General features: G+C 53.7%; 3 protein-coding genes across 3 annotated transcripts; 1 reads left to right on the top strand and 2 right to left on the bottom strand.

Moving 5' to 3' along the window:
- Positions 1-4,000: 4,000 nt before the first annotated feature.
- Positions 4,001-7,246, bottom strand: A1O3_04299 (uncharacterized protein; the record flags this gene model as incomplete). Its single annotated transcript, XM_007734429.1, has 1 exon — positions 4,001-7,246. The coding sequence occupies one exon, from the start codon at positions 7,244-7,246 to the stop codon at positions 4,001-4,003; it is 3,246 nt and encodes a 1,081-aa protein (XP_007732619.1).
- Positions 7,247-7,575: 329 nt separating this feature from the next.
- Positions 7,576-8,688, top strand: A1O3_04300 (uncharacterized protein; the record flags this gene model as incomplete). Its single annotated transcript, XM_007734430.1, has 3 exons — positions 7,576-7,799; positions 7,887-8,170; positions 8,261-8,688. The coding sequence occupies 3 exons, from the start codon at positions 7,576-7,578 to the stop codon at positions 8,686-8,688; spliced, it is 936 nt and encodes a 311-aa protein (XP_007732620.1).
- Positions 8,689-9,649: 961 nt separating this feature from the next.
- On the bottom strand, positions 9,650-10,400 carry A1O3_04301 (uncharacterized protein; the record flags this gene model as incomplete). Its single annotated transcript, XM_007734431.1, has 2 exons — positions 9,650-9,882; positions 9,938-10,400. 2 exons carry the CDS (start codon positions 10,398-10,400, stop codon positions 9,650-9,652), a joined length of 696 nt encoding a protein of 231 aa, XP_007732621.1.
- Between the last annotated feature and the right edge of the window lie 2,430 nt (positions 10,401-12,830).

Genomic DNA, 12,830 nt, shown 5'->3' on the forward strand with positions numbered 1-12,830 from the left:
CCCTCTAGCGGCAGGCCCTCGTTGTGCCTGGTCGAGGATCCGTGCCTTTTCTTCGTCATTGAACTTACAGTTGAACAGTTGCACAGTCTGGATCGATGTGATTGTGTCTTCGACAGGTCCGTCTATGGGCGAGAGACTCTTGAACTGTTCTTACAGTCAGCAGACCGCCGCAATTGCAAGGAACGCGTCGGAATCACCTTGTCAACGCAACGAGCCAGCGAGAATGCCCCATAGAACGTCTCGCGTGGCCAGGCCAAAGCCTGTTCATGGTTGGCGTCGTCCGCCTCTGGCTGAGCAGTACTCTGGGATCCTTCTTTCTGATCCTGCTCCAAAGGAGAGGTCTTGGACTGCTAACTCTGTGGTTAGTAAGGGCGGCCCCAATCTCTGAACTCTGCGCGGGGTCCTGCTCACCTCGCTGTCGTCGTCGTCCTTGGACGCGACATTGCGATACCAGCATCGAGGCTTCCCTCGCTTCTTCTGACACGTTGAACAGGGAGTGCCCCCGGAGCACTGCACAGGCGGTCAGTGGAATGGCTTACTCGTTGTCAAGGGACAAAGTCATACCCGAGACTTGCTCACGCGGCACGGGATGCAGGAATTGGCTCTTCTCTTCGCAACCTTAGCAGCCAGGGCGCCTTGAGGCGATGGAGGACCTTGTGTTGACATTTGTGTCTTCAAGTGTCACCCTCATAGTTTGTGCAACCATTGCCTCCCCGCTGAGTGGAGGGCAGGTTCGCCCCGCTACCCAAATCTGTGTTTCGTCCTGACAATCACAGCACAGGAGACAGCCAACCGAAGCCGAGAAGTAGGATCTGTGTTGCGTCGACTCCAAAGTAATGCGCTGGATACCGATGACCACAGGAACGTGAGGTAACCACCACCAAGCAGTAAGATGTGCGCACGGGACAAGAGTTAAGCACGAGGAGAGCCACCCACGATTTGCGATGCTGGAGGGTCGAACGATGAGGGCACTGCGAGATGATAGATAAAAGGCGTCAAGAACAATTAGTGCGAAGGGAAGGGCCGACGATGCTAGCGATATGGGAATTGCAAACTGATGGATACCCCGAGAGGAGACTGGGGGTCTTCAGCTGTACAACATGATGCTTTTTGAGCTGGAAGTTGCCAGATGCCAATGGGAGTTGCGCAACGAGGTGGAGATGTTTGGCTGGCGTTGGCGTTGGTGTTGGTGTCGAGGTTGGACTCGTCCCAATCAAAGGGGGCCACCGTCTGGATCGGTTCAAGGAGGGGAAGCGAGCTGCATATGCTGGGCGAACCATGTCCGAAAGGGAGTGTTTTGCTCTCGAGAGGGACAGAAGGGTACCTCGATTCACCTCTCCACTTCTGCAGCCAACCGTCGCGCCAATCGAGTCCAGTCGGTCGATTCGAAGCGTCGGTGTAACGCATACTCCCACGACCACGACGGTCAATTTCTTAGCCTTGCGACGCCGAGACGACATGAGGCGAGGCGCACACAAGTATTCTATAAAAAAGGCATCTTTAGCCTGCGAGGGTCTCGCACGGAAGGATCCATCTTGCGCCGGCCTATGACTGCTGCGCTGCGGTGGTGTGTCTGTGCTTTGCACTGTTTAGTCTTTAACAGTGACTAGGACTAGGCGACGAGCAAGCGAGAATGGCATATTTAGAGCTTCATGGACCAGACACCATGTACGAGGTCGCAGGAGCGGATGCGCGCGGTGAACCGGACCCGACGAGTCGTGGGATGGGATGCTCATCCACGAGTTCCAAGGCCATGCTCCCGAGCCACGAGTCTGTCTGCAGGATGCCTGTCTGTGTCAAGTTCGACAGAAGAGCAGCTGAGCTGCACACCAGTCGATTGATTCGGGCCCGAGGGGCGGGCGACCGAGATCTACCAGGAGGGCGTGTAGAGGGAGACGGTGCTCCCAGATAACCTTGATTGCCGGATGGCTGGGAATCGGCGACAAAAGGATTGCTGGCAAGTCCAAGCTCACCCCTCCCCCCCTGCTCAGCAGGGATTCCAGCCAGGGACGAGGGACGATAGACGAGAGATCGTAGACCAGATCTTGTGTGCTGGTGCCAGACCTGCGGGCTTTACACTAGAGCGATCGAGGAGCCAGGGTAGTAGGTACACGACGACACTGCGCAGCCTTTCACCGCCAATACCATCGCATGGGGGCTGATTGGTCGTGGTCGCGGAGGCCATTCGCCCTCACTCAGCGCTTCCAGGATCCAGGGAGGGGCAAGGAGGCGCATTATTGATCCGGACGATGACCCCCGCGAAACTGACAGGGCGCCGGTGGCCTGGCTGCATGCACTCCTGGGGGTCCCGGCATTTCCTTCGCAGTTTGAGAAGTTTGCAGGTCCGTCTGAAACTCTCAAGTCCAGGAGTGTGCGACAAACACGGCTGAGGGGGCCGAGAAGGCGCGTTCCTAGTCCCCTCCCTCGTCTCAACCCTCCAGATTGTCTGTGTTTTGATCGCAAGACCCAACGCCCCAGCGCCCCAGCACGGACGGCTGTCTCTGCAGGAGGAGAACCGCTAGACTGTCCAGACTACCTCATACTGCAACAGGTAAAGCCGGTCCTGTCCGCTCGGCTGTGGCCCTGTGCTAGCTGGACTATTAGCGGGACTGTTGGTGGCTCTTTTGGTCAGCACTCGCCCATCGAGTGCCCGCGTCGTTCCCTGGCCAATGTCCTTGCCTCTCTGCCACATTTCTTTCCTTGAGACCCGCCACCTCATCGTCTTTCGAGGCACGCCGTTGAATGGCCCGTTCGGTCCGGCAGGGGGCACCACCAGTGACGTCTCAAGTTGGAGGTGAACTGTACGTACAATATGACTGGCAACCCTGCCACTGCCACTCATCGTTGCTCAGGCTCCCACAACCTGACTTTGAGCTGCCCAGGAAGGCTGAGCCGCCCCCCGGACCTCTGCAACAGTTGATAGAGGTGTCGGGTCCGATGGATATCTGCAGTGTTCCCAATTCAAGAGCAACTGGCTCGCTCCGTGTATGGGCAGCCTCGTCACGGTGGGGCGATGTTGTAGAACTCGAGGGGACAAATGTCTTCGCAGCGGATTGCGCCGGAGCCTTCTTCCACCTTGTCAGGTGTTTTGCTGCATCACCGGCACCGTGCTCAGCTCCCAATGGCCGCTGCTAGGGATCTCGCCCTAGCTAGATTCCTCGCTGACTACAGTAACTTGGTCGCCGATCACTCGCCACGCAGAGGCTCGTCGTTTCGTGTGCATTATTGTGTACTCCGTAAAAGTCTGACCAGCCGACTGGAGAATCCACCACTCCCCCCCGTCAAAAGTGTCAGAATCCAAGCCCCCAGCGGCAAATTTGACCAAAGAGACTTCTGTCAAAAAGCGAGTATTTGTCACCGGAGAAAAGATCCCACCTCGTCTACACATTCTGTACTCTGTAGAGGGTCAAAGGTGAACCCACCAGTCGCAGATTGGTGTCGCCAAATCACCTCCGCTCACCCTTGACGATCGCCCTCAAAATCGAGATGGTCAATCACCCACATGTGTAGGGATACTGTGGTAGAGTTTACTGGCCTGGCCGTCAGATCTGAAGTGTCGCATTGGAAAAACCTGAAACTTTCATCGGCATGACACCCTTTGGCTGGCCAGACCGCGCCGAACATGCCAGGCGACGGCGATGCCGGACTGCAGCTCTGTCCATTGCTTAGTGTACAATGCCGCAGATGGTGCATTCGTAGACTATCCGCAGTGACTTGTTTGAGATGGTGACAAGGAGATGAAACTCGACTCCAGAGGAGGCCAGGCCCCACGGCCTCCAAATCGCTGGTACCTGCTTATCTGTCAAAGGATTGGATGACAGGGATGCCGAGATGCAGTTCTATCGCTCTGGCGTCTATACTTGTCGCCTATGGTGCTACTGTAAACTATCGGCATTATTGACCCTGGAGATTGAGACAAGAGGCGGAAGTCGACTCTAGAAGAAGCCAAGCCTCATGCCATTGAATTTGCCGGATCCGGGTCATTCGCGGGAGTATTGTCCTAGACCCCTACCATATCGGCGCCCTTAGGGACGATTCTGATGGGATCTCTGAAGTTGTACGTATCACTAGGGGGGCCGACTGCACGACAGGAAACCCACATCTCGTCCAGGTCGACCAGCTCGATTTTGACGGGCAAGAAAGAGTTGCGTCGCGCCATTTTCTCCCATCCTTCCGGAGATTCCAGCAATCGTGTGGGTAGCTGGAATGGCAGAAGCTGGCCTCGCAAACCAGTATCGTCGCCAGTCGAGGCAACGTCATGAAGGGTTAATACCCTCAGATCCCACACTTCGGGCAGATCAGCCTCCTTAAAGTGGAAAGCCCGGAAAAGTGCTCGGAGAGCCCAGTGTACCTTGGGGCTTCTCATCACCTTGTAAGGGAGAGCGCGCAGCTTTTCGGCGTCAGTCAAGATATACTCGTCCACCATCTCCTTGCTATAGGGTAGTTCTAGCTTGCTCGCATCACCACCGGGTTCGACAAGTCCGTTCGCTTCAGCTTGCAAGTATGCATCGGCCTGCCAGTGTGCGAGGGTGTCCGTGAACCGTCGAATGGGGCTAGTGAAGCGTAAGTATGACTTGGTGCTGAGGAAGACATGCGGAATTGGAGTGGACGAAAATGTCACCAATGGAGCACGTTTGCTTTCCTGGCTACCCATACTGTTGAGCTTCGACAGGGGGAAGCCAGGCTGTGTCAGAGATCCGGTGAAAAAGGCAGGAATTCCCCGGTCGCTGAACCATTTTGCAGCCGACTCTGCTGCCAGCGTCATTACCAATGTAGTCAAATTGGCAAACCGCTCCCACTCCCCCAGCCGAATCGGATAGTATACGCGGGGAGCAACGCACTTAATGAGCGGATCACCCTGATAGTGGTAGCTGTGATAAAGGCGGTCTGGGTGATACTCTTCAACGTATGAGGTTTTGACATCGGCCTCATTCTGCATCATAAGCCAGTTTGCGTATTCGGGAACTGCCCTTCGGCGAGCTTCGCTCCGAGCCAACATCAACTCATGGAGCTTGCGTAGGGCCGACTGGTGCTTCCGTGCGTTTTGGAGGTTCTGCCCAGTGCCGGCGCGCTCCGAGGCTATGGTCGCGTTCTCTCCGGAACCCACGATCAAGTAGGCTTGCTCCTCAGCACGCTTGCCCAGCACGGAATCCACTGCTGCTGGATCTAGATCAATGACGTTTCGGAGCCTGGTAGGTAGAATCTTGATATCTTTGACTTCGCCATCCTCTGTAAGCAGAGTGCTGACTGTTAACGCCGGAGAATCTGCCCTAAGACTCATGGCATGCGAAAACCCCCAGGGGAACATAGGCTGAACCGAGTTAGAATATAAGGATTGACCGATGCTGCGGGCCCTCCTAGCAAAGATATGATCAGGAGTGATGAAGGCAGAGGGGTGCGCAACGTGAGAATGAACCCAGTACGTCCCTTGAATGGCATCGTCGGCCTCAATAGAGTAGCCGTCATCCCTGATTCGTGTTGTTTCTTCGTCCACGCAGAATACCGGCATGTCACCCAGATCGCGTCGTAGTGATGCCATGGAATCCTGGAGCAAGTTATGATCACGCTTCTCTGTCAACCCCATCGCTTCAGAAACCTTGTCCGATTGTGCAAAAAGTAGGTCTACTTCATGTGCTCCTCTCCGGCCAGGAATTTGAAGGGACACGTCGTGGTCTACCGAATCTGACCATGGAGGAAGCACCCCTAACTCCTGTAGTAAAAGACTGCCGATCTTGCGTTCCAAGCGAAGTTTTGGGTATGCTCCAATAGCCCGTAGAATCAGGGATCCAATGGAGTGATACCGATTTCGATATTCTGGGACTGGTGTACGAATATAACAGTCCCAGAGGAATTCCAGCAACATCTTATCATTCTCGGAAAATGTTTCTCCTGTGTCTTTGGTGGCTATCTTGCCATTTTCGATGAGCTGGATCGAGCTAGGGCCCAGGCTGCCCGTGGTAGTGGGAGATCGCAGCGTTCGGCTTTTGAGGATTAAGCGTCTTGCTTTCTCAATGAATGAGCTCAGGGGATTGCGCTCCAAGGCCCTCGCAACATCTTTTCCCTGCGCTGCCTGAGCAGCACACTCTTGATAATCTCGTGCCCATTCACAAACTTGTTCAAACCGCTTTACTAAATTCTTGGGAGTGAAGATGAACTGCGGGGCTTCTCTTGTCTTGGATCCAACCGACTGAATCGACGTCGCGTTCGATCTCAACGTCATGAACGTCATCATTATCGCTGCAGGCGACAACGTGGCATACCTCTTGTTGAGTAGTTTATGCACAACGTCCTCAAAAGCAAGACAGGTATAATATTCGTCATGGGCTAGCCCTTCGTGAACGAAGTCGAGAGCGCGGAGATTGTCTCGACGGAAGGCCGACATTTCCTCCATGAATTCCCGAAGACGGCTCATCAAAACTGCGGAATCACGGTGAGGCACTTCACCAGCAAAGCTGAAGTTTGTTGCAAGTCCCAGGTCGCGCGGCTGGTTTTCCAAGGGCTTTATGGGGAGATGTTTCCGAATCAGTTGAATTTCTTCCATCGAGGCGAACCCTCTGACAATTGGACTAGTCACTCGGTGGGTAGTCTCTGCCAGCCATCTGCCATCAGCCAGAAAAAATTGGTTCTGAACGCCCGCTTCACCCATGTATATTGCCAGCTGCTCGCGTGATTTAACCCCGCGGGGACGGTGGTAGATCAGATCTCCAGGATAGAGATTGATAGATTGACGGCCCTCGAGAGAGTCTTCAAATTCCTCGAGCTCCGCATCATCTTGGGATGCTTCATCGCCGAACCTTGCCTCTTCGATAAAAAGCGAATTGGGTAGGGTAGTCACCCGGCTGGTACCATCAAGACCTGATTCGGCCCTTTCTGCTTTTCTCTTCTTGTTTTCGATGCTCCATGCTCTTAAGTGATCTCGGACAGCAGACTGTCCCGGCAGAGTTTTATCCGGTGTAGTGAGTGCGCTGGATATCGAGGACAGCAGGGTGGATTCAAGGGGGTTTAGCCTTTGCGACGGCTCTTTCAGCGAGAGAAGTCTGTTTTGTGTACTGAACCTCGCTCTTTTGATGGTGACTGCATCCTTCCTTTGCGTAAAATGCGGTGCTGGTCGCAACACTGTATGATATGGAAGTCGGTCATGTGAATAAGTGGCAAGTTGCCGTCGGAGATGGGACTGGCACTCTGGGCAGACGTATGCTAGTTGTCGGGAAATGGTCAATCTTTTGTTATTTCTCGATGCCTGCATGGTAGGAACCACAGGAAGAGAACGTCAGGAGCACGAATCAAAGAGCCCTTGTTCGTACCCAGGTCTGTGTGTGTCTGGAGCAATGCTTGCTCAGGATCGCTACTGCGGATAAATTTCTAAGATTTGGAGACTGCAGCGCGTACCTAATTAGATCTTTCTCCGCGTGCTCCTCCACATCGAGTGTATTGGCCTATTATTACGTAGTTTCCAAAGTTCACTAGTCGCCGTTTCAAGGATTGCGACGTGTGACACATACCTAAGTAGTCCAGTTGTCTCTGCAGGTCACCTTAGTTTCCAGCATCACACCGACCAAATCTGCAGCCGTCAAAATGCCTATGATCCAGCAGCCGGCAAATCAAATCAAGCTGACAAACGTTTCGCTTGTGAGGTACAAGAAGGGCAAGAAGCGGTTCGAACTCGCCTGTTACAAGAACAAGCTGCTGGAATATCGATCTGGAACAGAAACAGACCTCGATAATGTCCTACAAATCCCAACGATCTTCTTCAATGTATCGAAAGGCGAAACTGCTCCGAACGCCGAACTCCTGAAGGCGTGGCCGCTCCCCTCGCAGCCCGAAGAATCGTCGCACGGAGGCAAAGGGGGTGGAAAGGGTGGCAAGAAGGGCAAGGGGAAGGCTAGCGACGAAGACGACGTCGAAAAGTCCTGGAAGGACAAAATTATTGAGGAAATCTTGAAAAAGGGCGAGATCCAGGTGAATGCAAACGAGAGGAAAGAGTTGTTGGAACGCATGGAAAGGGAGATCGTGGAAGAAGTCGCACAGAGGGTCGTCGATCCCCAGACGAAGAGAGTATACACTCCAGGCATGATTAAGAAAGGGCTGGATGTTCTGTCGAAGCAAGGAGGGCATGCCCCCACGCAGGATTCTCTCGGACACAAGCTGGGGAAATTGAATCTGGGCGATGGTGGCGCCAAAGGATCAGGGGGTTCAAACCGCTCCAATGAAACAAGTGGCCAGGCGACCCCCATGACGGACGAGGACAACGAGACAATAGAAAGTGGTAAAGGAAAGAAGAGCGACATGCCCACGTGGACGGGTGTTGTAGCCACGAAATCAGTGAAGCAGCAAGCTCTCGAAGCAATACGCGCTTTGATAGCATGGCAACCCATACCCGTCATGCGGGCAAGGATGAGGCTACGAATCACCTGCCCCACGAGCATTGCAAAGCAGGCTTCGAAAACCAAGCTTGCAAACTCAGACAATGACGCAGATGGGGAGCAAGGAAAAGGCACCATTAAAGACAGGATTTTGTCGTTTGTGGAACAGGTGGAAAGCCAGGACGTCCAGGGTGAAGAGTGGGAGGTCGTGGGCTTTGTGGAACCAGGCGCTTTCAAGGCCCTGGGAGAATTCTGTTCTGCCGAGACCAAGGGCAGAGGCAGGCTTGAGGTTCTGGATATGGCTGTGACCCATACCGACGATTGAGGAACTGCATTCAGGATCCCATGGGTCTGGTGTGCTCTTCGACTACATTACATCCTCTGCCATCATGACCACGGCGATGACCGTGTCAGACATCGCAACTACATCCTATCAGTCTGGTGAAAGTGACTGCTTCTCTGGTGCTCCGAGGCAACCAGCGCCTTCTGTGAGCTTGCATGTCGCCCACTCGAAGTTGAAGACACTGGCAAACATCCATGTCACCATAGATTTCCTCATGCCGTCCTCGGGCAACTCACACTCAAGGGTGTCTACTAATATCTCTGCGGCGTCGCTCTCCGAATCGTTGGCGCCGGCGGGACACTTTCACTGTTGGAGAATCCCTCGCAATTGTGCGAGGGATTTCCTCTTGGAGGGCACACGGGAACTAACTACTAGCCCTCGAGAGAACGAGTCGCACCCAGTGACAGCTCACAACAATGGCTCTGAGTCGATACGAACTCCCACTCCGCTTGATGCATGTCGAATACAGAGGACCGGATGACGGGACTAGTCACTGAGAGAGAAAAACGGTTCATCTATTCGTGATGCTGAACGCTCTCATGGAGGAATGTTGCTCGACCAGATGCGAGCCCAAAAGGGGCCAACCCAACCAACCCCGTGTTGTGGAGCGCTTCCCAACGATGGTCATGTCCAGTTGGATTGAATTCATAGCACAACATCTTGAAGACCGGCCCGATTCTATAACCCTCCCCATGCCGCCAACACCTCCTATTTCGAAGCGCAACTCCCATGACCCGGATTCACATTCATTTCATATCCATATCCCTTGGCATGTTCTAGCCAACGCATTCTCAAGAAAAAGGCCCCGTCCTTCCCAGCCGTTTTAAATCGTGTCAATATCTCAAAGATATCGATGTTTCTTATCATATACCATACTCCCAATCTTTAAAGGGTTTAACGATCTTATGGCCCATGGTCAGGTCTGGGCGGTATAAACTAAATGTTATGAAGTAGCACTGATGTCGCCGTGATCGTGTTTGTCAAACTTCCTTGGCCGCAACGACGCCCGTGACATGGCCAGCTCGAGTTCTTCGGCCGTAAAAGGCGTGTCGTGAGCTGTCGTTTGTTTCGAAAGGACAATGTTGGGCATGCCGATGCCACTGTCGTGCTGTTCGAGTTTCGTGTCAGGTTCTACGGGCGCAGAGGAAATCGCGGTCGGCTGACTGGAGAGGGATGCTAGAAGGACGGCTGTCAATCATCGACAGTAGCTCTGAAAAGAAAGACAGCTTACTGCTTGCGGTATCATGGTCCAGGATGGTACTAGCAGCGACGCTCTTCTCCCTGCTCGTACCGGTTGAACTACCGCTGTCCCCGGTGTCAACACTATTCTCTATCCTGAGTGTCGATCCATGTTGGTCGTGGAATGACTGTCTCCTGCTCGCGGCTGTGCTCGGAATCCTGCTTGCTGCCCGACTCTGGCCGTTGGTGCCACCTGGCGAAAACGAGCCGGATAAGGCCAAGGAGGTCCGTCTCCCGGGCGCGGAAAAGGCATCGGAGAGAGAGAAGGCCGCAAGGCTTGCTTGATGCTCCGGATCGACCTTGCCTCTGTATTTGGACCTGGGAATCTGGTGTGGTTTATAGTATTCGATGTCGGTGCGGCCGGTATAGTGTGTTTCGTTGGGAATCACAGAATCCGGTACGCTGTTCTGCTTCGAGGAGGAGAATGTCTTTCGTAACCGTAGCCGTAAACCCATGACGGTGGCGTCGGTTTGGAAACCGGATGTTTGTGAGATATCAGGATCTTGGTCGGCGCAAGTATGACGGACAATCTGTGCCGTGGCCGTCTGTAGAGGTCTCTCGGGGGTGGGATATCGATAGTTGCTCTGCCGTTAACATGGACTCTGTCGTTTCTTGAACTCAGGCGGATTGCAATACTTTGTAAAGAGAAAACGATAAGAAGGATGGTCTAAAGAGTCCACGAGAGGGGGTACCGGTCTATCAGGTGAGGTGGATAATATCGTGCCCGGAAGCGACAAGGCCTGTGGACACGCAGTCGGTGGAAGTCTGGCACAGTAGTGGGGGGCTAGGGCTCTGGAGTTTGGGACATGTCTGGTATCAGATATGGAGGAAGATGAGAGTGTAACTCCATGCTTCTGTGTGGATGCTAGTACCCACCCGGCCACCATTATCATCAATGTTTTGGATGGGCAAAGCTGAAGTACGCCGTGGATGGAGAAGCACGAGGGAGGCGAGTGGTTGAGCATACGGAGTACACAGTGCACGGAGATAGTAGCATAGGGTCAAGGGTGTCAAGGGTCTCAATCCGACCATTCCGCCATGTGCAGACAGCTCCGATAGGATGCCTGCGCCCTGCCTATCGATCTCCTCCTAATCCTTATGGCCACTGGGCTTAGGGGCCCCGGGAGCGGAGCTCAGCAGTGGCTATTGGACGACACACCAGCAATCTGGGCCCTTGGAATCCCAATCCCACCTCACTAAGGAACAGTAGGATATTAGGATGTAGCTATGGCTTAATTCCCGTCCGGAGCGGAGGAAGTGTTGGGTTCCATCTGGAGGCCTAGGTGGTTGCTAGATTTGCCTCTACTCTGTAGTATGCATGTCCAGTGCGACCTGTACCCCGGTCTTGGGTAACCAGCAAGGTCAGATCGGGCAGGCTTCAGATCACAGCGCCGACGGTGTGGCGATCGATTCTCAAGAGGTTAGGAGTTACTAGCACGGGCACGTCGGCTGCATATCTTTTTTGTGTCTGTCTCGCAGATTGTCGGCCTCCTAAGCCTTCTAGAAAAGCCTAGCGCTGGGCTTGTTCCGGCTTATCACACTCGGGGCGTTGTGGTTGGGTGGAATATACGGTTCCTTGCAGCAGCCACCGGGCACTGGCACTGGCTGGCAGCATTCACCTGCCGTATCTGGTAGTATCACGGGCTGGGTGACCTGGACTTTGAAGTTTGCAGCATGCTCACTCCATTTTCTGGTATTTTGATAAGGCGTCTGGGATGAGTAGCCTGATAAGGGCGGTGCGGGAGTGTTTCTATCATTGCCACAAGTTAGTGCTTGTACTCCTTATTGCGATACTAAAATACGGAGTGTAGGACCTAGGGTGGTGGCAATAATGGACACGGGGACGGGGGCTCCTCAGACAAGGCGGCAAATACTCGGGCGCCTGCTGCTAGGATGTGGTCATGTACCCAGGTGGACTGCTCAGCTGCGGCACGTGATACTCATCACGTGATATGACATGTCGTCATAGTCGTGGGGATGCAAAAGCAACCTTGCAGCTGTCGAATTCGAATTCGAGAATGCAAGATTAATGGTAATTCCATCCACTTTTCGCCCTCCATCACCAGTCTTTTAGTCCCGATCTTGGTCTGATGGCAGGATAACCTTGTGGGCGATGATACGCAGATGCGCAGATGCCAACCGTCTGCAATGGTAATGAGCAACCGTGGAGTCGTCACCTCATCATACTAGGTACTCCGTACTGTACTCCATAAGGTAATGTTGGCAAACCCAGTCCACGATGACTTCACCTCCTATGCCACCACCCACCAGCCACGCCGTGTGTGTTACCAGTACAAAATGTCCATGGATCTATTCTGCCGTCTGGGCCACCCCACACGGCAGACGGCAGACGGCAAAAAGACCAGTGGCAGGCCATGGAGCCATGGCCGGCCCAATTGGAGTGTCGACCTCCGCTGTCTCACGTCGGTGACGCCTGGAACTTGTCTTGTGTCAGTCATTTACCTGCTTTCACTGCGAAGCATTCGTGATGACGCAACTGCAATAACGGCGCAGGGAATCTCAGCTTCACCGCGTTTTCATATCTAGCATCCTTCGTAGACGACCGACTTCTTCTTCAAGGACATAGTCAGTTCCTAGGATATCCGCCATAGTTGCATGAATGGATAAGTTGAGAGCTTCCCTGTAAGCATTGTTCGTTGTTGTCAACATAGGAAAGTCCAGCGTCTAACAGACTTGCAAGCCGCAGCAAAGACAAGGAAGATCCTGAGCCCTCCTCCGCTACCGGTCCAACGGGCAAAGTGCAAGGGCAAGGCTCACATTTCCCCAAAGGAGACGGGCTTCCTGGCAACGCTGCTGGTTCTGTTAACACACTGGGTATGTTGAGAGAAGAGCAGGCACTAGGCTCATCGCTAGACTACATATTT

Source organism: Capronia epimyces (genome assembly GCF_000585565.1).
Source record: "Capronia epimyces CBS 606.96 chromosome Unknown aczIQ-supercont1.3, whole genome shotgun sequence".
Classification (NCBI taxonomy): Eukaryota; Fungi; Ascomycota; class Eurotiomycetes; order Chaetothyriales; family Herpotrichiellaceae; genus Capronia; species Capronia epimyces.